Source organism: Balaenoptera acutorostrata, chromosome 13, assembly GCF_949987535.1.
Source record: "Balaenoptera acutorostrata chromosome 13, mBalAcu1.1, whole genome shotgun sequence".
NCBI lineage: Eukaryota > Metazoa > Chordata > Mammalia > Artiodactyla > Balaenopteridae > Balaenoptera > Balaenoptera acutorostrata.
In genome coordinates, this window is record NC_080076.1 from 86,865,185 (window position 1) to 86,892,413 (window position 27,229).

General features: G+C 43.8%; 1 protein-coding gene across 5 annotated transcripts in view; it reads right to left on the reverse strand.

Annotated features, from left to right (window-relative positions):
* Positions 1-27,189, reverse strand: part of RILPL2 (Rab interacting lysosomal protein like 2) — a 32,068-nt gene extending 4,879 nt beyond the window's left edge. Inside the window, exons 1-6 of one of the 5 annotated variants that reach the window (XM_057527042.1) lie at positions 27,054-27,189; positions 26,403-26,582; positions 17,818-18,712; positions 10,494-10,645; positions 4,466-4,579; positions 1,805-2,306 (exon numbers count right to left, since the gene is read on the reverse strand). In XM_057527042.1, coding sequence (XP_057383025.1) covers positions 2,213-2,306; positions 4,466-4,579; positions 10,494-10,645; positions 17,818-18,138 — 681 coding nt within the window. In that variant the 5' untranslated portion in view covers positions 18,139-18,712; positions 26,403-26,582; positions 27,054-27,189 and the 3' untranslated portion in view covers positions 1,805-2,212. Of the gene's footprint in view, positions 1-1,804; positions 2,307-2,349; positions 2,417-2,936; positions 3,739-4,465; positions 4,580-10,493; positions 10,646-17,817; positions 18,713-26,402; positions 26,583-26,942 lie in introns of those variants that run through there. The other 4 variants (XM_057527041.1, XM_057527043.1, XM_007189621.3 and 1 more) reach the window with 4 other exon arrangements.
* Positions 27,190-27,229: the final 40 nt, after the last annotated feature.

The window sequence follows — 27,229 nt, forward strand, 5'->3', positions numbered from 1 at the left end:
AGCAACGAAGACGCAACGCAGCCAATAAATAAATAAATAAATATAAATAAATAAATAAATAAATTTAAAAAAAAACAAGCTGCTTAATGTCCATCAGCAGATGAATGGATAAATTGAATGTGGTCTATACATACCATGGACTATCACTGGGCCTTAAGGATGAAAGAAATTCTGACACATGGTGCAACATGGATGAACCTGAAGACATTACGCTAATCACATAAGCCAGTCATGAAAGGACAAATACTGCATGTCTCCACTTCTATGAGGTCCCCAGGGTAGTCAGATGCATAGGGACCGAAAGTAGAGTGGTGGGTGCCAGGGGCTGGAGGAGGGGAACGGAAGAGTTAATCGTTAATGGGGACAGGGTTTCGGGACAGGATGACGAAACAGTTCTGGAAATGGATAGTGGTGGTGGATGCACAGGATCTTCATGCATTTAATGTGACTGAATTGTACACTTACAAGTGATTAAAATGGGGGCTTCCCTGGTGGCGCAGTGGTTGAGAATCTGCCTGCCAATGCAGGGGACATGGATTCGAGCCCTGGTCTGGGAAGATCCCACATGCCGCGGAGCAGCTAGGCCCGTGAGCCACAACTACTGGGCCTGCGCGTCTGGAGCCTGTGCTCCGCAACAAGAGAGGCCGCGATAGTGAGAGGCCCGCGCACCGCGATGAAGAGCGGCCCCTGCTTGCCGCAACTGGAGAAAGCCCTCACACAGAAACCAAGACCCAACACAGCCATAAATAAATAAATAAATAAATAAATAAAAGCAACAGTCTAAAAAAAAGTGATTAAAATGGTCTCACAGGGCTTCCCTGGTGGCGCAGTGGTTGAGAGTCTGCCTGCCAATGCAGGGGACACGGGTTCGCGCCCTGGTCTGGGAGGATCCCACATGCCGCGGAGCAACTGGGCCCGTGAGCCACAATTACTGAGCCTGCGCGTCCGGAGCCTGTGCTCAGCAACAAGAGAGGCCGCAATAGTGAGAGGCCCGCGCACCGCGATGAAGAATGGCCCCCACTTGCCGCAACTGGAGAAAGCCCTCGCACAGAAACGAAGACCCAACACAGCCATAAATAAAAATAAATAAATAAAATATTAAAAAAAAAAAAAAAGGTCTCACAGACAGAGAAAACAATCCTATGGTGACCAAAGGGGAAGTGGCGGGGAGGGATAAATTAAATTAGGTGTTTGGGATTAACAGATACAAACTACTGTATATAAAATAGATAAACAACAAGGACCTACTGTACAGCACAGGGAACTATATTCAATATCTTGTAATAACCTATAATGGAAAAGAATCTGAAAAAGAATATATACATATGTATAACTGAATCGCTTTGCTGTATACCTGAAACTAATACAATATTATAAATCAACTGTACTTCAATTTTTTTTTTAATTTTTTTTTTTTTATTATTATTATTAGTTTTGGCTGCGCCCCATGGCATACAGGATCTTAGTTTCCTGACCAGGGATCGAACCTGCAGCCCCTGCATTGGAAGCGTGGAGTCTTAACCACTGGACCACCGGGGAAGTCCAACTATACCTCAATTTTTTAAAAAATAATTAAAATGGTAAATTTTATGTTAGGTATGATTAAAATAAAAAACACTAAAAAAAAAAAAAGATCATTCAAACTCAGTTCTCAAAGCCCAAAGCATCTGACCATATATCGGCTAAAGCTATGCTGTCCAATACAGCGGCCACTAGCTACACATGCCTTTTGAGCCCTTGAAACATAACGAGTCTTTTTTTTTTTTTTTTAAAGTATTTGTTTATTTATTTATTTATGGTTGTGTTGGGTCTTCGTTTCTGTGCGAGGGCTTTCTCTAGTTGTGGCGAGCGGGGGCCACTCTTCATCACGGTGCGCGGGCCTCTCACTATCACGGCCTCTCTTGTTGCGGAGCACAGGCTCCAGACGCGCAGGCTCAGTAATTGTGGCTCACGGGCCTAGCTGCTCCGCGGCATGTGGGATCTTCCCAGACCAGGGCTCGAACCCGTGTCCCCTGCATTGGCAGGCAGATTCTCAACCACTGCGCCACCAGGGAAGCCCCGAGTCTTTTTTTTAAAATTAATTAATTAATTATATTTATTTTTGGCTGCGTTGGGTCTTCATTGCTGCCCACGGGCTTCCTCTAGTTGCAGTGAGCGGGGCCTACTCTTCGTTGCGGTGCACAGGCTTCTCATTGCAGTGGCTTCTCTGGCTCTAGGGCGTGCGGGCTTCAGTAGTTGTGGCGCACGGGCTTAGTTGCTCTGCGGCATGTGGGATCTTCCCAGAACAGGGCTCGAACCCGTGCCCCCTGCATTGGCAGGCAGATTCTCAACCACTGCACCACCAGAGAAGCCCCATAACAAGTCTTAACTGAAATGTGCTGTCAGTGTAAAATACACATCAGATTTCAAGGGCGTACTATTTAAAAAAAAGAACGTAAAATATCTCATTAATAATGTTTTATAGTGATCACACGTTGAAATGATAATATTTTGGATGTGTTGGGTTAGTAAAATATATTATTAAAATTTAAAAAAGAGTGCCTGAGGGAATTCCCTGGGATTCCAGTGGTTAGGACTCTGCGCTTCCACTGCAAGGGGCACGGGTTCCATCCCTGGTCGGGGAACTAAGATCCCTCATGCCACGGTGCAGCCAAACAAATTTTTAAATACATATTTTTTTTTCTAAAAAAAAAGAGTGCCTGATAAAAAAGAAAACAACAACAGTGTTTAGTGAAGAAAAAAAAACAATACGAGGAAACAGAATGAAGTGTTAAACAAAATATCAGTTACTATTGAAAATACATCCACAAAAGACGATATACAGTTTTTAGAACACGGTACATAAATACCCATATGAGACTGGCTGAGGGGGAGGGGAGCTGGGAAGCAGAATGGGAATGGGGGATGGGGATAAAGAGGGAACAAATAAAACCAAGAAGAAAGGGGTCTTACGCTCACAATGAGGTGCATTGTGCCATGAGCTGAGACTCACTAATGCAACCTTATGTTCCTGAGATCCAAAAAGAGAAAAAGAAAAAAAAATTTTCTCCTCTCTCTTGAAACAAAGGCATCTTAATTAAACCTGCCCTGGAAGGTAACTCAGAATCTCTGATCCCTCAAAATTATTTCCCTGTGAAATTGGAGTCCGCGAAGTCCTTGCAAAATAGGTCACTGCAGCACCCCCAGCGTGAGCACCACACCTGGTGCACAATATAGACTCAGTGAGGGTTTGTTGACTGACTAATGACCGAATGAATGGAAGAAAATGAGGTCCCCTCAGCCCTCCCGGAGAGGCAGGAATAATGGAGCAAGAGTCAGACGGCAGCCTAGGACCTGATGCAGCCTGCGATGGTGGGTCACTTGGATCGTACAGTCTTTGTTTTTAATCTTAAATTATTTGCCGGCATTTGGAAATCAGATTCCATGAACAAATCCGGCTTCTCGGCTTCACTCAAGAAGCAGAAGTTCTGGTAACATGTTATTCCTAGGCCAGACAGAACTGAGGGGCAACCGTCCCCTACCCCACCCCACAGCCCCATCACGCATCCACATTAAGTGCTCGGCCCCCGTAGGCTTTCTAGTTTGAGATCCCTGATCGAGGCTGTTTCTCACTTTCGATCCAAAAGACCAGGAGCTGATAAACTGTCACCAGGCCAGACATTCTCAAAGCAACCAAGGCAAACCAGCTGCTTGCTTCAGCATGGGGTGGAGGAAAGCTGTGCCTAATTGTACTGACATCTGTAGACAGAAAAGGCACATCTCAAGGTGTGGTCCAAGGGCTCCCCACATCAGAACTGTCTGGGAATTTAGTAAAAATCCAGATTTCTGGGCCTCATCCTAGAACCAATGACTTGATATCTGAGAATCTGAATTTTAACTACTGTCCCACACTCTATGGTTTGAGGCACAGCAACTAAAGAAACAAGGGATTAACAATGGTGCATGAACACGAGGGGAGTATTCAGAGGACACTGCATTATGGGTCCCAGCATTGGGAGACCCAGGGTCCTCCAAAATTGGTGACGAACTAGCCCCCTTAAACCCCAATAATTATTGTTTCTGTGTTTTTCTTGTGGTTGTAATATTATTATTATTTGGTTATTGTTATTATATCATAGGGAGGCAGTAGAGTGTAGAATCTGGACTTCCTTGGGTTCAAATCCTGACTTCACTATTTACTATCTGTGTGACCTCGGGTACGTGACTTTACTTCTTGGTATTTACTTCCCCATCTGTAAGTTGGGGATTATAATAGTTCCTACCTTATAGGGTCACTGTGAAGAGTCAATGAATTAATATATGTTAACTGCTTACACTACTGCCTGGCAGATATTATAATACACCAGCAATGAGTTTTCATATCAGCTGCAAGACCACCACCAGGAGAGCAGGACCTCCCCCTCTCACCCCCACTCCTTCCTTTAGTGATTATTTAGTGGCAACAGGGGGCAGCCAGGTGACTTACAGCTTCCTTATGATTGTCTTCTCCTCCTTGTTACTGCTGGCATTGCTGGCCCTGGTAACCAGAGCATCTTTTTCTCTTCTTCCTCCTGGGCCTTCTCTTGCTGGGATCAGGCCACTAGGAAAAAGGAGACAAATATTTGGGTTGTTTTATTGAAGATCTCTTATCTGTGCAGCTCTGAAAGTGAAGGTTCTTAATAATTATTATTATATTAATAATATTATCATTGAAAGTGCTACAGTTAGACATTCTGACTCAGATGATTAGAATCTTCCTTCCACCTTTCCACTATTGACACCTCTTCTTTCTTTCCCTTGGCTAATTCCATTGGCTGGTACTTTAAGCTTCTCCAGTTGCTAGAAATATAACCATGTATAAATCCTCTAACTTAACCCTTGATTTCCTAATTAGTAAAATAAGGATAATGAAAGTACCTAATTCCTAGGATTGAGGGATTAAGCGAGATAATAAATGGAATTCATTCATTCGTTCAACAAATATTATTAAGCTACATATTGTACCAATGTATATAGATATAGCAATTAACAAAATAGATAAAATATCTTCTCTCATGCAATTTATATCCCATTGGGGAAGAAAACAGTCAAGAAACAAATAAATAAGTAAAATTTAAAAATATATAGTAAGTCAGATGGTGATAAGACCTAGATTGATATTGATCAATAAGATATTTAGGTCAGGTGACCCAAAGAGGGCTAGAGAATTTCCCTGGATTTGATGTACAGAACTTGGAAGAAGGCTATTCTCTCTTACTTGCTGATCGCCAGCAGCCATGCTTCCTAAGATTCAGAGGACTGTCTTTGATACAAGATAATAAGGCCAAAAAAGGGAAGCAAAGAGGAAAGAGAGAGGCACACAGTCCCTGATTCCAACCCTGAGGCCTTAGTTGCAGTTTTTTCTTTATTTCTGAGACCAATTCCAGGATCCTTCCCAGCTCTGTGAGCCAATAAAACTCCCTTTTGTGCTTAAGCTAGTTTGAATTGGATCTCTGTCACCTGCAATCAAAAGAAGCCTGACCACAGTGAAGCATTTCAAAGTCTGACCCAGGGACTTCCTTGGTGGTCCAGTGGTTAAGAATCCGCCTTCCATGGGACTTCCCTGGTGGCGGAGTGGTTAAGAATCCACCTGCCAATGCAGGGGACACAGGTTCGAGTCCTGGTCCGGGAAGATCCCACATGCCGTGGAGCAACTAAGCCCGTGCACCACAACTACTGAGCCTGCGCTCTGGAGCCCGCGAGCCACAACTACTGAGCCCCCATGCCACAATTACTGAAGCTCACGAGCCTGGAGCCCATAAACAATGAGAACAAGAGAAGCCACCGCAATGAGAAGTCTGCGCATTGCAATGAAGAGTAGCCCCTGCTCGCCGCAACTAGAGAAAGCCCGCGTGCAGCAACAAAGACCCAATGCAGACATAATTAATTAATTAATTAATTAATTATAAAAAATATTTAAAAATTAAAAAATAATCTGCCTTCCAATGCAGGGGATGCAGGTTCGATCCCTGGTCAGGGAACTAAGATCCCACATGTTGTGGGGCAACTAAGCCAAGGCGCCACAACTAGAGAGCCCATGTGCTGCAACTAAGACCTGATGCAGCCAAATAAATAAATAAATAAATATTTTTAAAAAAAATGTCTGACCCAGTAAGCTCATTAGATCCACTTAGGTATTTTGTTGTGGTACCTACTGGTAAATTTATGTCCATGTTACAGGCATCAATTTTCCCCTTACTACAGACTGAATTCATATGTTGAAGTCCTAACCCTTAATGTTATGGTATTTGAAGATGGGACCTTTGGAAGACACTTAGGTTTACATGAGGTCATGAGGGTGGGCCCTCATGATGGGATTAGTGCCCTTGCAAGAAGAGACACCAGACGGCTTGCTCTCTCTCTCATTCTCCCCACCATTTGAAGACACAGCAAGAAGGCAGCTGTCTACAAGCCAGGAAGAGCCAGAACCAACCATACTGGCACCGTGATCTTGGACTTCTAGCCTCCAGAACTGTGAGAAAAAAAATTTCTATTGTTTAAGCCACCCAGTCTCTGGTGTTTTGTTATGGCAGCTGGAGCTGACTGAGATGCCCCTTTAGGTATGAACGTCAGAGAGCAGAATTTACCCCTCTCTCTCTTTCTTTGCAAAGAGTGGGCTCTTATTACTTAATATTGTTATTTCTATTTTTATTATATATATTAATTATAATAATATTCATATGAGAATCATCTAAAAATTACCTTTTCCCACTATCTACCATTACCTAACACCCTAAAACTTAGTGATTTAAAACTATGATGATTTATGACTTCTCATGATAGCTCTATTTTTTTTTTTAATTTCTTTTTTTCTGTCTTTATTTTTTATTTATTTTTTATTTTTAAATTATTTATGGCTGTGTTGGGTCTTCATTTCTGTGCGAGGGCTTTCTCTAGTTGTGGCAAGTGGGGGCCACTCTTCATCACGGTGCGCAGGCCTTTCACTGTCGTGGCCTCTCTTGTTGCAGAGCACAGGCTCCAGACGCGCAGGCTCAGTAGTTGTGGCTCACGGGCCTAGTTGCTCTGCGGCATGTGGGATCTTCCCAGACCAGGGCTCGAACCCGTGTCTCCTGCATTAGCAGGCAGATTCTCAACCACTGCGCCACCAGGGAAGCCCAGCTCTATTTCTTATGGTTGATTTGGTGGTTCTCCTGATGGTCTAGTTTGGGGTTCTCAACTGGCTGCATTCAGTTGGTGGATCAGCTGGGGGCTGGATGCAGCTGGGGCTGTCATATGGGACACCTTTGTTCTTCTTCATGTGACCTCTCCATGTGACTACCTTGAGCTTCCTCATAGCATGGTGGTCTCAAGGCAGCAATCTGAGAGCACAAACATGGAAGCTGCTAGGCCTTTTAGAGCCTTAACCTAGGAAGCCAAACAGCATCACTTCCACCACATTCGATTGGTCAGAGCAAGTCATAGGGCCGTCCAGATTCAAGAGGACAGAAAATAGACTCTACCTCTACTCCGATGAGAGGAATGGAAAAGTCTCATTGCAAAAGGAATGCAGGGGGACTTCCCTGGTGGTGCAGTGGTTAAGAATCCGCCTGCCAATGCAGGGAACACGGGTTCGAGCCCTGGTCCAAGAAGATCCCACATGCCATGGAGCGACTAAGCCTGTGCACCACAACTACTGAGCCAGCGCTCTAGAGCCCGTGCACCACAGCTGCTGAGCCCGTGTGCCGCAACTACTGAAGCCCGCGCGCCTAGAGCTGGTGCTCCTCAACAAGAGAAGCCACCGCAATGAGAAGCCCGCACACCGCAATGAAGAGTAGCCCCCGCTCGCTGCAACTAGAGAAAGCCCGTGCGCAGCAACGAAGACCCAAAGCAGCCAAAAATAAAATGAATTAATTAATTAATTTTAAAAAATAAAAAGGAATGCAGGATGGGAAAAACTGTTGTGACCATCTTTGGAAACAGTCGACCATATCTGCTTTCAGTTAAAACTATCATTAGTATGAGCTTGGGCCTCCAAATTGATGCAGTTGCTAAGAGAACACCTCAGCTGACATGCTGGTTTCTCCAGAATATATAACACAGGAGACTAAGCAGAATCCTGCTGTCTGTCTGTTGGCCTGTACCAGATGGGAAGTGCACATCTGTTGCTCTTTGGGAATTCAAAACTGGAACTAACGTGTGTTGCTTTATTCACTAGCAAGCTGCTCACGGCATAAGCAGTCTAGCAGTTCCTCTTTTCAACTAACCGTGTCTGGAGTACTTATTAAATGAGATGAAGACAGGTCTTTCCATTAACATCGTTCCAACCTCAGCAGAAGTAAGACAATTAAATTCCTGTTGGCAGAACTCAGCTCTTTTGGATTTAGCTTCCTAGGACATTTTTACTTTGATGCTCTCTTAATGATGCCATATTGAATGAATTTAAAGAATAATATCATTGGGGCTTTGTTTTGTTTTGAATTAGAGTATTTCCTTACTTCCAAACTTTCCAAGTCCAAATGTGGCATGATAATTAAAAGCTCAGGCTCTAATGTCAGGCTGTCTGACCTCACGTCTCAAGGTTGCCACCACCAGCCTTGGGACTTCAAGCAGGTACTTGACCTCTCTGACCCTTAGATCATCTTGGGGATAACATTACCCTAACTCATAGGCTTGCTGTGAACACTAATTGAAATGATGCTCGGGTTACACTTAGCACATGGTAAGCATTGATAAATATTAGTTGGCACTACGTTTTGTTTGTTTTGTTTTTTACTTTTTGGCGGCACCCTGAGGCATGTGGGATCTTAGTTCCCCCACCAGGGATCAAACCTGCAGCCCCTGCATTGGGAGCTCGAAGTCTTAACCACTGGACCACCAGGGAAGTCCTAGCACCATGTTTTTATTCTCTTGATCTTTCCTTCTCCTGCCTCTAAGGAAACCTGCTTTGTTTAACTCAGTGTTTCCCAGAATTATTCAACCACAGAGCTCCTTTTTGCCGCTCTGTGTGGCTTGTGGGAACTCAGTTCCCCGACCAGGGACTGAACCCAGGCCACAGCAGTGAAAGCGCCGAATCCTAACCACTGGACCGCCAGGGAACTCCCTAGAGCTCCCTTTTTGAAGAAATACCTACATAAAGTAAAATATTTTGGGAAACATGGTGCAGAAGGATAAAGCAAAGTCCAAACCTGCTATGTCAGCAGCTTCCTTATTTTCTCTCTTGCTTGTCCTACAGTTCCTCCTCTACCCAGTATTATTGTGATCTTTTTTAACTTTTAAATTTTATACAATTTCAAACTTAGAGAAAAGGTGTAATACTCGTACAGAAACTTCCCATGTATCTACCCAGATCCCCCAAATGCTTATCCGTGTATCTATCTACCTACCCATCCATCCATCCATCCACCGATCCACCTACCCATCCACCCATGCAACCATCTTCTCCCTGAACCACTTGAGAGTAAACTGGAGACATCTTACCCCCTCACTCCTAAATGCTTAAGTGTCTTTCCAAAGAACAAGGACATTCTCTCACATAACCAAGTCGTTCAGTTATCAAAATCACCACACTGACCTTTTAAAATAGTAAATCAGACTGTGTCATTCCCTTAAGACTTCCCAAAATCTTCTCATTACACTTACAATAAAACTAGAGCTCCTGGGCTTCCCTGGTGGCACAGTGGTTAAGAATCTGCCTGCCAATGCAAGGGACATAGGTTTGAGCCCTGGCCCGGGAAGATCCCATATGCCGCAGAGCAACTAAGCCCGTGCGCCACAACTATTGAGCCTGAGCTCTAGAGCCTGCAAGCCACAACTACTGAAGCCTGCGTGCCTAGAGCCCGTGCTCCGCAACAAGAGAAGCCACAACAATGAGAAGCCCGCACACTGCAACGAAGAGTATCTCCCGCTCACTGCAAGTAGAGAAAGCCCACGCACAGCAACGAAGACCCAACACAGCCAAAAATAAATAAATAAATAAATTTATTTTAAAAAAACACCAAAAACTAGAGCTCCTTCTTGTGGCCAAAAAGGCCACCCCTTGGTCTCTTCTGGACCATCCTCTACCTCACATTCCAAGTTCCACCATGGTGGGTCTCTTAAATTAGCCAAATGGGTTCCTATCTCAGGGCCTTTGCACTTCTTGTTCTACTTTTGCGCAACCAAATCTTTACATGGTTGGCTGCTTCTTGTCATTCACCTCAGGGGGGTCTTCCCTGACCACCCAGTCTAAAGCAGGCCCCCCCCCCAGCACTCTGCGCTCTGTCGTGTCACCTTGATCTATATTGTCTTCAGCATTCACCACCATTATCCTGTGTGTTCATTGCAGGCTTCCTGGCTGATTGCCTGTCTTCCCCCTAGACTAGCACGGACTTTCTCTTTTGTTCCTGCTCTACCCCCAGTGCCAGGAATAGTGTCTGGCATATAGTGGGTCTTCAATAAGTAGATTGGATGAATATAAGAACAGATATGTAATATATCAAGGAATTCTAGGCAGTGTCTTGCTCTGTGGTGTAGGAGCCCCAGGCAGCACAGCCCACCTCTTATAGCACTGCAGCTCTTCCTGCACCACCAGCAGCTGCGACTTGAGTTTGTTGCGCTCCTGCAGCACGTCTCTCAGCTCCTGTAGCGTAAAGCGTGGTCGGTTGGGATCTGTCAGGTCAACCACCATTTTGTCTGGTCCCAGGTTCACCTGTAAGAAAAGACATCACTTATACAGTTTCCCTCATGAGGATGGACTGTCCCTCCCAGAAAGGAAAGTTCTCTTGTTCTGTTACTACTCCCAGGGACCCGATGAGATGAGACGTTGCCTGTTGGAAGTGTTTGGTTGATGGTAAAGAGGCAAGAATTCTGAGTACCATTCTCCAAGAAAGGAGCCAGGGCTCCTTGGAGAATAGCTGAGTCCAGGGCTGGAACAGGGAAAGTCCAAGTTGAGTCTGGAACATTCCATTGTGTAAGGGATGGAGACAGATCAAAAGGACACAGTTTGAAGGCACTCCTACTGGCCAAACTGAACAACTTGAGTATCCACGTGAATAGTAACAGGAATGGATAATAACCCATCAAATAAAAACAGGATTCAGGAATCCATAATTAAAATTTTTAATTTAGGGAATTCCCTGGTGGTCCAGTGGTTAGGACTCCAAGCTTCCACTGCAGGGGGCATGGGTTCAATCCCTGGTCGGGGAACTAAGATCCCACATGCTGAGCGGCGTGGCCAAAAAAATAAAAATTTAAATTTAAATTAATTAACTAATTAATGGGGATGTAATGGCTAATCTTATGTGTCAACTTGACTGGGCTAAGGGATGCCCAGATAGCTGGTTAACCCATTATTTCTGGGTGTGTCTGTGAAGGTGTTTCTGGACGAGATTAGCATTTGACTTGGTGAGCTGAGTACAGTAGAGGCTCCTCCCCAGTGCGGGTGGGCATCATCCAATCCATTGAGGGCCTGAATAGAACAAAAAGGTGGAGAGAGGGTGAATTCACTCCCTGCTTGAGCGGGACATCCTTCTTCTCCTGCCCTTGGACAGTGCACATCAACGTTCCTGGTTCTTGGGCTTTTGGACCTAGACCAGGACTTATACCATCAGCCCCCTGACACAAGGCGTCTGACTTGGACTGAATTACACCACCGGCTTTCCTTATTCTACAGCTTGCAGGCAGCAGATTGTGGGCCTTCTCGGCCTCCATAACCACGTGAGCCGACTCCTATAATAAATATTCTCATCTGTGTCTATATCTACATCTGTATCTCCTATTGTTCTATTTCTCTGGAGAACTCGGACTAATACCGGAGAGGAGGAGGGGGATCTGTACTTTACAGAAGAATGCCAATTAATTAGTGTAGAAGATGACAGAGTTAGAAAATCATCATTTTGCAACCAATGCAGTAATAATTGATTCAGGCAAGACTAATGAATGGACCTAAAACTTTTGGGTGAAAGTTTGTTGGGGAACAGGATATTTCACAGTTTCAAAGTACTTTCCCATAGGCTACTTATGCATTACAAAGGGAATAAAGACATCCTTACAGTGCAGAAATCTTGCAGACACCACCTTAACCAAGTGATAGAAGTTACCATCACCAATAACGACAAACTGAATCAGGTGCCTCCTGATACGAGGCACCGAGAAGGACACAGCATAGCTTAAGTGGTATCCCTGCTAAACATGTATAACTTGAATCTAACCATGAGGAGACATCAGAACAAGCCCAAGCTGAGGGACATTCTACAGACTAACTGATATACAATCTTCAAAAATGTCAATGTCATGAAAGACAAGGAAAAGCTGAGGAATTGTTCCAGACTAAAGCTGACTAAAGAGATACGTCCTAAAGGTACCGTATAACCCTGCATTGGATCTTGCATCAGAAAAAAAAAATGCAATAAAGGACATTATTATGAATTTTGAATAGGGATGGCATATTAGATCTTAGTATTCGACCAACTTTTCCCCCTGAATTCGATCATTTATTGTGGTTATGTAACAATATGTCTTAGGAGATACACACTGAAGTATTTAGTACTTAGGGTGAAAGATCCTAATCTTTTACTAATTCTGCAGCTTACATAATGTCTGAAGATTTTGAGTGAATAAATAATATATAGACATAAATATTTGTTAAATATGAGTACATATGTGCATATATACATGTATGTATATGTGTGTATATAATACTTCAGTGTGTATCTCTTAAGACATACTATACACACACACAAACACATATATACATACACCTGAATATAACACCTGAGTTGAGGTGAAAGGTGTACAAGTGGACATTGTACTTATCTTGCGACTCTTCCATAGGTTTGACATTTTTTTCAAACTAAAGTTGAAATAAAGCAAATATTTGAAAACAACCTAAATGTCCATTAGCAGAAGTCTAGTTAAACAAAGGCACAACCACACTCTGGAATATTCTACAGGTGATAAAGAGAATAAGCCACACTATAAAGAGAAATGCAATAGTGACCACATTCCTCCTCTCGGATTGACAAACATCAGCGTGTTTGAAAACACACTGTTTTGTAAAAGCTGTGGGAAAACCGGTACCTTCACTGATTGCAGAGGGAGCCAATCTCTTTAACCCATTTGGAGTGCAACTTGACAATACTTATTAAACCGTCCAACGTGGGGGGACTTCCCTGGTGGCGCAGGTTGAGAATCCGCCTGCCAATGCAGGGGACACGGGTTCGAGCCCTGGTCCAGAAAGATCCCACGTGCTGCGGAGCAACTAAGCCCGTGCGCCACAACTACTGAGCCTGTGCTCTAGAGCCCGCAAGCTGCAACTGCTGAAGCCCACACACCTAGAGCCCATGCTCTGCAACAGGAGAAGCCACCGCAATGAGAAGCCCGCGCACCACAACGAAGAGTAGCCCCTACTCGCCGCAACTAGAGAAAGCCCGCACGCAGCAACGAAGACCCAATGCAGTCATAAATAAATTAATTAATTAATTTAAAAAAAAAACAAAAAAACTTACAGTGTGGCTTTCCTTTGACCCAGTGAATCCACTTCCCCTAGATACTCAGGGGGCCAACTGCTATAGGTCAGAGTAATTCACTGTTGCATGCGGTTGGAGCAAACAATTGGAAAATGAAGGTCTTTTTTTTTTTTTTTTTTAAACACTATTTTATTTATTTTATTTATTTATGGCTGTGTTGGGTCTTCGTTTCTGTGCGAGGGCTTTCTCTAGTTGTGGCAAGTGGGGGCCACTCTTCATCGCGGTGCGCGGGGCCTCTCATTATCGCGGCCTCTCTTGTTGCGGAGCACAGGCTCCAGACGCGCAGGCTCAGTAATTGTGGCTCACGGGCCTAGTTGCTCCGCGTCATGTGGGATCTTCCCAGACCAGGGTACGAACCCGTGTCCCCTGCATTGGCAGGCAGATTCTCAACCACTGCGCCACCAGGGAAGCCCATGGAAAATGAAGATCTTTTGATAGGAAACTGGTTAAAGCAGAGATTCTGAACCTTTTTTTTTTTGTGCGTGGACCCTTATGGCAGCCTGGTAAAGCCCACATGGATTCCATCGCAAAATACTGATTTTAAATGTATAAAAGGCATAGGATTCCAAGAAAACCAACTAAGATAACACACTCATCAAAGTCTTCTAAAAATAAATTTGTGATTCCTAGACCTGCTTCTTTATTAAGTAACACAACATAGCCACAGGTCTAATAAGATACAGAAGGAAAATAAAGTTTTGAGATCTGCACTACACTGTAATGGGATATGAAAACATCTGTGATTTCCATTGGTGATTGTCACAGATACTGCTAATATTACTGTGGTTTGTTGTCTATAGTCATAATTGAAGAAAGTGTTATATTTCAGATGGAGGTTGGTGAAAATAAAAATACAATTTCTTCTCATGCAAGTTCATAGATTTTGCGGATTAGAATCATGATCCTCTTGGGGGGTTCCAAAAACTCCAAGTTAAGAACCCTCACGTTGAGCAATTGATAATACTGTACAATGGAAGTTTTCAAAAGCCATTAAAAGATGAGGAAGCTCTTTATGTTCTGATTTAGTACAACTTTCATGCCATGTTAAGTGAAAATAAGCAAGAGGCAGAACGGGGTATGTATTATAATACCATTTGTGTGAATAACGGAAATATATATTCATATCTGCTTGTGTTTGCATAAAGTATCTCTGGATACTTTAAGAAACTGATCATTTAAATTTTTTCCAGGGAGGGGAAGTGGTGGCTAGGGGTGGAGAGAGATGGGGAGGGAGCTTTTCCAAGGCAAACACTTTTGTAACACTTGAATTTTGAACTTAAATTTTTAAAAAAGAAAGGAAACAAACTATTCTCATACCCATTGTGATGGCTACTGTAATCAAACAAACAAAACAGAAAGTAAGTGTTGGCAAGGATGTGGAAAAATTGGAACTCTTGTGCATTTCTGGTAGGAATGTAAAATGGTGAGGTCACTATGAAAAACTGAATGGCAGATCCTTTAAAAAATTAAAAATAGAATTATCATGTGATACAGCAATTCCACTTTTGGGTATATACCCAAAAGTCTTGAAAGCAGGGACTTAAAGAGAGATTTATAGATCCACGTTCATAGCAACATTATTCACACAAGTCAAGAGGTGGAAGCAACCCAAGTGTCCATCAACAGATGGATAAACAAACTGTGGTGGAGCCATACAATGGAATATTATTCAGCCTTAGAAAGGAAGGAAATTCTGACACATGCCACAACATGGAAGAACCTTGAGGACATTAAGTGAAATAAGCCAGTGGCAAAAGGACAAAGATTATCCGATTCTACTTATATGAAGTACCTAGAATAGGTAAATCCATATAGGCAGAAAGTAGAACAGTAGTTACCAGAGGCTTGAGGGAGAGGGGGAATTTGGAGTTAGTGTTTAGTGGGTACAGAGTTTCAGTTTCGCAAGACAGGAGTTCTGGAGAGGATGGTGGTGATGGTTGCATAATAATGGCTGTGAAAGTACTTAATGCCACTGAAGTCTGCACTTAAAAAGATGGTAAATTTTATGTCTACCACAACTAAAAATGGTAACTACAAAAACAAGAAAGAAAGAAAGAAAAAAAAAACACTAGGGCATATTTTTATAAACTGTCTAGTGACACTAAATATTCATTTTCTCTGCCTTTTGCCCCACCCCTGTTCTTAAGACTACAGTTTGGGAGGAAAATGTGCCAGCTCATCTGCTGGCTGACGAAGCTTGTCCGCTATGCCCCAGACAGGAAATGACCTGGCCGCCATGCAGACCACACTGTTCATGGTCCGTGATGGGGCTTTCTCCATATCCTTGTGCCTGGAGTTGGAGGTGACAGGAAAAGAGCACAGAATGTGAGCTGAGGGATCTTAGGCAAGTCATTTAACTGCCCTTGAATCTCAAAAGTCAGGCTACTAATCATGACACTCAACCATCTCATGTGATGGATACTAAAGAAGAACCGTACCTACAAATATAATTGGCACCGTGAGCAATGAGTAGGTGAAATAAAAGAGTACCAAGGAAGCTACCAGAAACCTTCACTCTTCCCTATGAGTTTCAGCCACCCAGTTCCGGCTGTCCTTTCACGGCATACTTCTCAGTTTGTAATCCTGTGGTCTAGTTTTGGAGGTCTGTGTGTCTTGCCTCTCCCACTAGATGAGAAGCTCCGTGAAGGCAGGGACCTTGTCTAATTTAGCGCCATAGCTCCAGAGCCCACACAGTGCAGTCACTCATCAAATGTTACTACAAGAAAGGTCATAGGTCTGTATTTTAGTACAGTGTGGTTAAGGCTAGCATCTCTGAGCTCAAATCCTGCCTCCACCTCTTACTTGTTGTTAAGTCCTCAGGCAAATTACTTAACTGTTCTATGCCTCCATTTCTGTAAAATGGGAATAATAATAGTATGAGGATTAAATGAGATAATCCCCTTGGGGCAGTTTTTTTTTTTTTAAACTGTAGCTGGAGATTCACTAGTGAGTCATGATATTAATTCAGTGAGTTGCAAAATAATTTAAAAATTCATAAAAATAGAATAGGAAAGTATGACTGTACATCATGTTTAGTAAGGGAGAGTTAGGGTAAATTGTTGAAACTTTTGTTTCATCAATACTGGATATCAATGTAAAATGTAATTTTGTAAAATGGGGGTACAACATATATACAGAAAAATGCACTAATCTTGAATTTATAGCTTGACGATTTTTACCATTTGTGTACACCCATGTAACCACACCTGGATTAATTCTCTATAAATTTCCCTCCTGCTCCCTCCCACTCTCCCATCCCAGGGCTACCATCAACTTGTCTTCTACAGATAAAGATTATTTTGCCTGTTCTTGAATTCCACATGCAGGACGCTCTCTTTTGTACCTGGCTTCTGTCTCTCAATGTAGTATCTGTAGGATTCATCCATACAGTTGTGTGTATCACTACTCTGCTCTTTTTCATTGTTGTGTAGTATTCCATCATAAGAACATACCACAATTTAAAAAATTGATTCCTCTTTTCCATTTGGATTGTTTCCAGTTTGGTACAATTATGAATAAAGCTGCTTTAAATATTCTTTTTTTTTTTAATTAATTAATTTTTGGCTGAGTTGGGTCTTTGTTGCTGTGTGCGGGCTTTCTCTAGTTGCGGTGAGTGGAGGCTACTCTTCGTTGTGGTGCGCGGGCTTCTCATTGCAGTGTCTTGTTGCGGAGCACGGGCTCTAGGCGTGCGGGCTTCAGTAGATGTGGCTCGCGGGCTCAGTAGTTGTGGCTCACAGGCTCTAGAGCACAGGCTCAGTAGTTGTGGCACACGGGCTTAGTTGCTCCGCGGCATGTGGGAATCTTCCCAGACCAGGGCTCAAACCCGTGTCCCCTGTATTGGCAGGCAGATTCTTAATCACTGCACCACCAGGGAAGCCCTGAATATTCTTATATGTATCTTTTTGTGGTCATAAGTACTAATTTCTCTTTGGTTAAAAAGTATTTCTTACTCTAGGTCAAAGATTCTCAAAGTGTGAAACCTGGACCAAGAGAATCAGCATCATCTTGGAACTTGTGAGAAATGCAGATCCTCAGGTCCCATTGCAGACCTACTGAGTCAGAAACTCTGCAGCTGGCGCCGGGCAATCTGTGTTTTAACGAACACTCAAGGTGATTTTGATGGCTGCTAAAGCTTGAGAACCACTGCTCAAGGTCCTGGTCAAAAATGCTGGAAGCCGCTGCTTTAGAACACACTCGGCACAGGGTCCAGCACCAAGCAAGTGCTCGATTAATGTCAACCATCTTAACGCTTCTAATCTGAGGACTGCATACTCATAGTGATTTGTTTTGAGGGGTTTGGATGTTCAAGAGAAGAAAGCGTCCCCCCCTGCCAGTGGCCGCTCCCCGCACTCACCTCCCTGCCGGCCGCCGAGCCCTCTCTCCGCAGCCCCTCCACCTCCTTCCGGAGGTTGTCCCGCTCCATTCTTAGCTCCTCCACCGTCAGGCTGCCCTCATTCACCAGCGTCTCCAGCATCTCCAGGACGCGGACGATCTTGAACTGCAGCTGTGTCACCCGGGGGTCGCTGCCCAGGGCCATCAGCTCGCGGCCCATCACGTAGGAGATGTCATATACGTCCTCGGCGGTCAGCTGGAAGGGGCTCTTGCCCAGGGCCCCCTCGGGCCCAGCCTCGTCCCCCTCCTCCTCTTCCTCCTCTCGCAAAGGGGGCTCCTCCATGGCCACCCAGACCTCTGCAGCCTCCGGAGCTGCTTTCTCGGAGTCTCCGAACGTCCAGCTTCCTCGCGGCGCAGAAAACTTTCCGCGCGGTAAAGGACCCAGCCTGTTCAGGGCGGGGCAGGAGCAGCCAATCAGCGCAGCCGAGGGGTGGGCCCGGAGACGGGCTGTAGGAGGAGGCCACGCAGGGCAGCTCGCAGGCCAGGACTCCAGGTGCACCGTCCCAGCGGAGGCCCGTGCGGGAGTGCGGGCTCCAGGATGTGATTTGAGGCACGAAAGGACAAGGGAAAGGGAGGGCCGCCGAGAAGAGGAACAGAGAGGTTAAGGGGTGACAGTGATCGCTCCCAGCCCGAGAGCTGTTGCAGACAGGGGGAGGGGCAGCGACCCCAGCTCCACCCTTGGTGACAGCCACCGCAGAAGCCGGGTTTCCACGGAGACAGGGGCGGAGTTTCCACCGCATTCTGAGAAGGAGGCTAAAAAGCACACAACTCTCCCCTTTCTGCACTCAGGTCTTCCAGCCATAGAATTTGCATGGTACGGGGAGGCAGATCCGGTCTCTGAGAATATTTTCTGAAGCCTGCGGCAAAGCAGAAAACAGCAGTTGGTGGCAGCGCGCGGGAGTCCAGAAGTCTGTGTTGCGCAGAGCTTCCAGGCCTATTGTCACCGGGACCGGCGGCATCTGACCCTCAGTTAAATGGAGATTCCCTGCGCTATGCACCTGGCTCTCTCCTGGGTTCCTCCACTTGACCAGCGTGTGGCCTTCGCAAGTTACTTAACTTCTCCGAGCCTCACTTTACTCCTGTGTAAATAACCGTACCTATGGAGTAGGATTGTTGTGAGGAATATATGAGATCATGAGACAATGACTGACAAAAAGCACTTAGGAAAGGCTCAGAAAGTGTTAGCGGGTATTCTGAATTCTTCCCTCCAACAAACACTAAGCTTGTGTGCCAGACGCTTGGCACTTGGGTTGGGGAAGGAGGAGTAATAGATAAGACAAAAATCACTGCCTTGAAATTAGAAAACATTCTGCAACTACACAGGGTATTACTGAGAATATTAGCAGTGTGGATTACAAAACGGGTTATTTTAGATTTAATGCAGGGTTTGTAATAGTCATAGGCAGACAATCCAACAATGGAGCTTGTCTTTCCCAGGAATGTATTGGCAGTTTTCTTCGTGGTAGGTGTACAAGATCTTCTCCACAGTGAAGTTGTGGAGTCAAAATGGAGAGTGGACAAACCAAAAGCAAACAAACAAAACAGACACTATTTTCAGAGGGTACAATGGTACAATGTTTTAATGATCAAACAAGGCCCCGGGCAAGGGCTCAGTAATCCATTAATCACAGACCTGACGACACCCTGTAATTAAATACGGAGAAATATTATGCTTACCATAAGTATAATATGGTATATCCATACAATGGACTATTATTCACTCATAAAAAGGAATGAAGGAAGAGAAGGTCCAGAAAGAAACCCTCACAAACATGGTCAAATTATTTTCAACAAGGGTGCCAGGACTGTTCATTGGGGAAAGGATAGTTTTATCAACAAATGGTGTAGGGAAAATTGGATACCCACATGCTAAAGTGTGACATACCTTACCTTACACCATATACAAAAATTAACTCAGAATGGATCAAAGGCCTAAAGCTGTTAAAACTCTAAGAAGAAAATTAGTGGAAAAGCTTTATGTCAATGGATTTGGCAATGAGTCCTTACAAAACACAGAAAAAGAAACAAAAGAAAAAATAGATAAACTGGACTACATTGATGAAATAAAATTTATATTTTAAGGCAGGACAAGAAAACTTAAACATAAAATTCTCTCTGTCCATTTGGGCCTCCTCCCTCCCTCTCTCATGTGCAATGTACACTTGCATTATACATTAACCAGACCTCCTCAAAGGTGGGAATGCCTGCTTGACCACAAAGGTCAACTTTTTTTTCCCTTTCTTCTGATGCTAGCAATGTAACTGCTTAAAAGATTAGCACTCTTTCCAAACTCTGTAGGGAGTCATGGTCACTTATTGCTTGCTTACCTGGACTATGTATCTCTGGTGAAGTTTATGTAAAATGTCAGTATGTCATTTTGATGTATGATCCTTTGTTTCAAAAAGGTTTATGACTGTGTCTTCGACTTCTAATAGGCAGAACAGTTCTCAGAGCCTCTGAGAGTCTGTCTCTTGGGTTATATTCCTCAGTTTGACTTAAGTAAAATTATCTTTTGGGACTTCCTTGGTGGTCCAGTGGTAAAGAATCCACCTTCCGGGCTTCCCAGGTGGTGCAGTGGTTGAGAATCTGCCTGCCAATGCAGGGGACACGGGTTCGAGCCCTGGTCTGGGAAGATCCCACATGCCGCGGAGCAACTGGGCCCGTGAGCCACAATTACTGAGCCTGCGCGTCTGGAGCCTGTGCTCCGCAACAGGAGAGGCCGCGATAGTGAGAGGCCCACGCACCGCGATGAAGAGTGGCCCCCACTTGCCACAACTAGAGAAAGCCCTCGCACGAAACGAAGACCCAACACAGCCAAAAATAAATAAATAAATTAATTAATTAAAAAAAAAAAAAAAAAAAAAGAATCCACCTTCCAATGCAGGGGACGCGGGTTCGATCCCTGGTCGGGGAACTAAGCCCGCGCGCCGCCACAACTATTGAGCTCGCGCGCCTCAACGAGAGAGACCGCGTGCCGGAAACTACAGAGCCCACGTGCTCTGGAGCCGGAGCACCACAACTAGAGAGAAGCCTGCGCACTGCAACAAAAGGTCCCGCATGCCTCGATGAAGATCCCACGTGCCGCAATTAAGACCCAATGCAGCCAAAAAACTAAAGAAAATAAATAAATGAGGGACTTCCCTGGTGGCGCAGTGGTTAAGAATCCGCCTGCCAATGCAGGAGACACGGGTTTGAACCCTGGTAGGGGAAGATCCCATATGCCGCGGAGCAACTAAGCCCGTGCGCCACAACTACTGAAGCCTGCGCGCCTGGAGCCCGTGCTCCGCAACAAGAGAAGCCACCGGAATGAGAAGCCCGCGCACCGCGACGAAGAGTAGCCCCCGCTCGCCGCAACTAGAGAAAACCCGCGCACAGCAAGGAACACCCAACACAGCCATAAAAAAAAAAAAAAAAAAAAAAAATCCCGCAGCTGCAACCAAGACCTGATGCAGCCAAAAATAAATAAATAAATACTAAGCCAGTCACCAAAAGATAAATACTATATGATTTCACTTATATGAGATATCTAGCGTACAAACTCATAGAAACAGAAAGTAGAATGGTGGTTGCCAGGGGCTGGGGGGAGGGGGGAATGGAGGGTTGTTGTTTAGTGGGTATAGAGTTTCAGTTCTGTAAGGTGAAAAAGTTCTGGAGTTTGGTTGCACAACAATATGAATGTACTTAACACTACCGAACTGTACTTAAAAATGGTTAAGGTTGTAAAATAAATTTTATCTTATGTGTACTTTACCAGTTTTCCTTCTTTTAACATATGAGGAAACTCTATGGGATGATGAAAATGGGCTACATCTTGATCTTGGTGAAGGTCACATGAGTATATACGTAGGTGAAATATTGTGGAACTGTATGCTTAACACTGTGTATTTCCTTTAGGTAAATCATACTCAATAAAGTGCTGGTAAGGAGGTAAGGAATGAAGCACTGACAGATGCTACAACGTGGATGAACCTTGAAAACATTTTACTGAGTGAAAGAAGCCAGCCACAAAGGCCACCTACTGTATGATTCCATTTACATGAAATGTGCACAACAGCAAATCCATAGAGATAGAAAGTAGATTAGTGGTTGTCTAGAGCTGGGGGAGGGGGATGGGAAGTGAGTGCTAATGCAGACAGGGTTTCTTTTTGGGGTGATGAAAATGTTCTAAAATTAGATTGTGGTGATGGTTGCACAACTCTGTGAATAGACTAAAAACCACCGAACATCATTGTTGGAATGTAGCCTTCGCAGAGCAATGCTTATCAGAAAGAATTTAATGTTGCTGCATTTAGTTTTTACCATCAGGATTCCCAGCCACCACTGCTGGTATGAATCTCTTCTGCACCACTGTCCTTTTCAAAAGTTCCTTCTGCCTTGAAATTTCTCTAGAAATTCATCCTCTAAGGCACCATATCTTCCTTCCTTCTTTGTTACACAGTGAAACCTGGTAAATCGCACTTTTAAAAAGCCAAAGTGTCTTCCATTGAGTAACTAGGATTTTGATATTAAAAAAAAAGATTCTTTTGTTCATTCATTCGACAGCTTATTTACTGAGCGCCTACTATGTGCCAGGACTGTAATGTAGTAGCCAACAGGGCTGTGGAGTTAAGTAGTCTTTGACTTGAACCTCACAATTGTTACTTCCTGGTACATAAGTTTGATCAAATTCTCTAATCTCCAAATCCCCATTTCCTACAGTCAACTTGGAAAAATAAAGTATTCCCCAAAACTGGTGTGAGGATTAGATGAGATAATTGGTGAAAAGTGCCTCATCCAGTGTCCAGCACATCATAAGCATCAGTGGACACTGGTTGTTATTATCAAGTGTTAATGATCTTAACTCTTAGATCCCTCATAGAATTGGACAATCTGTTGGTAGATAATCATGACCCTTCTCTCTCCGCTGGGAAATTACGAAAACAATTCTGAATTACAGCTGTTAAAAAACAAAATTCGGGACTTCCCTGGTGGTCCAGCGGGTAAGACTCCATGCTCCCAGTGCAGGGGGCCTGGATTCAATCCCTGGTCGGGGAACTAGATCCGCATGCATGCCGCAACTAAGAAGTCTGCATGCCGCAACTAAAGATCCCGCATGCCACAATGAAGATCCCGTGAGCCACAACTAAGACCCGGCGCAGACTAAATAAATAAATAAATATTTTAAATTTATTTATTTTAGTTTTGGCTGCACTGGGTCTTTGTCGCTGCGCGTGGGCTTTCTCTAGTTGCGGCGAGGTGGGGCTGCTCTTCGTTGCGGTGCTCAGGCTTCTCATTGCGGTGGTTTCTCTTGTTGCGGAGCACGGGCTCTAGGCACACGGGCTCAGTAGTTGTGGCTCGCGGGCTCTAGAGCGCAGGCTCAGTAGTTGTGGCGCACGGGCTTAGGTGGTTCGCAGCATGTGGGATCTCCCCAGACCAGGGCTCGAACCCGTGTCCCCTGCATTGGCAGGCAGATTCTTAACCACTGCACCAGGGAAGCCCCTAAATAAATATTAAAAAAAAAAATTCAACTGAGTATATTTGAAGATCTCCTTGGCTTTATTTGATGATTCATGGATTGGGTAGCATCTCATCTAGCAAGTAGAAAAGAGCTCCAGAGGAGCTGTACAAATGGAAGGTTTTTAAAGGTAGAAAAGGGGGATAAGACAAGGAAGTCATAAACAAAGGATTATTTCAGGTAAGGTCATCTTCCCTTGGGGGTAAAGGTGGGGAGTCTATCAGGCAGATTACCTCACTAGGGATGATCAGGAAATTCCAGACTGATTGGTTTAAAATTCCACCCCTGGGAGAGGCTGAAACTGAAGTTATATATTAAGTTTTACTTTGCTGCCGTGGGGCTTAGCACAAGTGATTCCATTTGGGGCCTGTTTCCTTTTTCACCCAGCAGAGGTTCTTAAAGTGTGTTTCCGAGACCAGCAGCATCAGCATCACCTGGAAACTTCTCAGAAATGCAAATTCTTGACCCACTGAATCAGAAACTTTAGGGGTGGGCCCCAGCAATCTGTGTTTTAACAAGCACTCTAGGTAATTCTGATGCACATGCACCCCCAAATTTGAAAACGTATGAGTGAAAATATAGTGTCCAAGGTGGATTCTAGACCAGACCACAACTGTTCAAATCTTGATTGGCTCTGTCACTTGCAAGCTGTGTGATCTTAGGCAAGGAAATTACTTCTCTGGGGCTCAGTCTTACCAGCTATAAAATGGGGGTAAGGATAGAAGCCACTTTATAAGATTGTCGTGAAGTGCTTTAGACAGCGTCTGGCACACGGTAAGTGCTCAATACATGTTGGCTATTATTATTACTATGACTATTATAAACTACTTTATCTCCAGAATATGAAGTATGAGAAACTCCCCAAGTTCATATGATTATTCAGGAACAAGATATGAAAAGCTGGATCAGTAACACACATAGAATATGTCTACAACAAAGCTTTTTAAGAAGTCCAAGTGATACATCATTATATGAAGTTTAAAAAATAATTTCAGGAACACTCATCCCGAGATTTAAGACAGGCCTGCAGTAGTGTGCAGCTGTGCTTTCCCCACCCCCAGCCTTTAAGTAGGAACCAAATTGACTGCAAAAAGGAGCATAAAGTAAGGTATCGCCCTACTCACGGTTAAGCAAAGGAAAACATGACATGGGAAACAAAAGTAGTGGGTGGGTCACGCTTCATAAAAATGGAACCATAAGTGTTTGGGGGTTAATTCCACCCATAGGAAAGTTCCATTAGCAAATATCTGGTGGTCCTATTTTGGTACATCAAGCAGAGTAGGTCTCATGCTCTTCTGAATACTGGTGGCACCATTAATTTCCTGAGTGGTACATTCAGTATGTCTTTCTTCCTGTTCTCTTTTGGCTTAAATGCCTGCAATCCTGGGTCAGTGACTTCATCTCTAGGAGCTGAAAGTCTTTAGAAAAGAATGTGGTTGCAGGAAGGGTGGTGCCCAGAGCACTTGTTTTCAGTAGGTGTTTCCATAACCGCACACTTTTTTTTTTTTTTTAACTTAGGTGAAATGTTTATTCAGGGTGATGAATGGGAGGGTGGGGTGTGCATGTGGGGAGGCAGTGTAGGTGGGTGAGGGAAGCATTAAAGGAGACTACGACCAAGGGACTAATGTCCTCCACCCTACTCTCCAGGCCAGCTCTTGCTCCACTGTGGAAGGTAACAATACACTCTGCAAGTTGTTGAGAGAGTGAAGTGAGCTTAGCCCAGTGTCTGGCAGGTGATGCTAAATGTTTGCTTTAAGATGGTATTAGTGTGGTGGTGATCATTTTGAAATGTACAGAAATATCGAATCATAATATTGTGCACCAGGAACTAACATAGTGTTGTAGGTCAGTTATATTTCAAAACAAACAAACAAACAAATAGAAAAAGAGATCAGATTTGTGGTTCCCAGAGGTGAGGCCTGGGGGTGGGGGAATTGGACGGAAGCAGTCAAAAGGTACTTATTTCCAGTTATAAATTAGTACTAGGGATGTAATGTATGATATGATAAATATCTTTTTAACACTGCTGTATGGAAAAAAAATTTTTTTTTCTATTTCTTTTATTTTGTATCCATACGAGATGACAGATGCTCACTAAACTTACTGTGGTAATCATATCATGATGTATGTAAGTCACCTTAAACTTATATAGTGCTAGATGTCAATAAAACTGGAAAAAGGAAAAAAAGATTGTATTAATATGAAACTTCTATAGAAATCTCTAGTAGGGTTGTTCACATTGCCCTTCAGATCTTCTGCTTGGTTTATAAAATATTTTGTTATATAATTAATTTTGTATATAATTAAACTTTATATAGATGTGGCAGTCATGGAGATGCCTTTCAGATGACCCTTCAAGAGGCCACCAAGCATATTAAAAGATGTCTGCAGCACCTTCAGACTCTGCAGCAGCATTCATGCTGTGGATGCACTTTTCCCAGAAGCCTTCCGTTGATAAGCCAGCAGAGCAGAGATACTGGGACCACAATATTTCTTTTTTTAATTAAATTAATTAATTAAAAATATAAGTTTATTTTTGGCTGCACTGGGTCTTCGTTGTTGAGCGCAGGCTTTCTCTAGTTGCCGTGACGGGGTGGGGGGGTTACTCTTAGTTGCGGTGTGCGGGCTTCTCATTACGGTGGCGTCTCTTGTTGCGGAGCACGGGCTCTAGGCGCCCAGGCTTCAGTAGTTGTGGCACACGGGCTCAGCAGTCGTGGCTCGCAGGCTCTAGAGCGCAGGCTCAGTAGCTGTGGCGCACGGGCTTATTTGCTCCGCGGCATGTGGGATCTTCCTGTACCAGGGATCGAACCCGTGTCCCCTGCATTGGCAGGTGGATTCTTAACCACTGTACCACCAGGGAAGTCCTAAATATGAAATTTTAAACTATAGATATTGCTCATTTTTTTACTCAATACATTTTATTAATATATTTCAAGAAAATGTACTTTAAAGAAAGCTATAGATATTCAGAACCTATGCTTCACCTACAGAATAAAGATTTGATAAAAACTAGGTAGCAGTAATACATCCTTAGTAGCTGGTGATTGGCTTACCTTCTAATAATAGGACTGGAATCAAAATGAGATCAGCTGTTCGCAGAAATGACCCACTTGTAAGAATTAATCAGAAAATGAGTGGCTGAAGAAATCGCGAGACTCTCATCAAGAAAAGCACAACTGTATCAAGACATTTCAAGTCGTACCACAAGTCGTAATCTACCCGAATATTTTGACCTAACAAAAAAGAAACACAGCATAATCTGAATGTATACATCTACCTGTTCTACACAGATTTACTGACCACACGGTTCTCCCCTCTCCCTCCCACGTTTAGGTTTTAAATCTGGGCTTCTTAACCGTGACTCTAAAGGCAGGGGTCCTCAAAGGGTCATTTGGGGACTTGCAAAAAATTGCAAATTTTCAGCGATTCTGAATTCACTGATTCCCTGCGGGGCCCAGGAAACGGCATTTAAACCAGCTTCCACGCGATTCTCAAGTCAGTCTCCAAACTGACTTTGAAGAACTGTTTTGCTTGTGTGGAAAGCGAACGTGTTAAATTTACGGGTTAGAAAAACTCTGGCAAAACATACGTACAAAGTTTCCTTTTGAACCGGCATACGCATTTTCTGAGTAAAAAAACCCCACAATATTCATCAAATTCTCAAAGTGAGTCTAAGAACTAAAACTCGCATCGCGCTGAATCACCTCTTCGCTACGGAGAGAAATTCAGCGTCTCCCAGACAACTAGCTGCACATTCGATCGTCTTTCAACTTTTGTTCAATTTAGCAGTTTCTGTCTTCGTGAAAAATTTTAGAGAAACGGAAAGTTCATTCTCTTCGGAGACGATATGCAGTCGACACTCAAGGCATGTGATTAAATT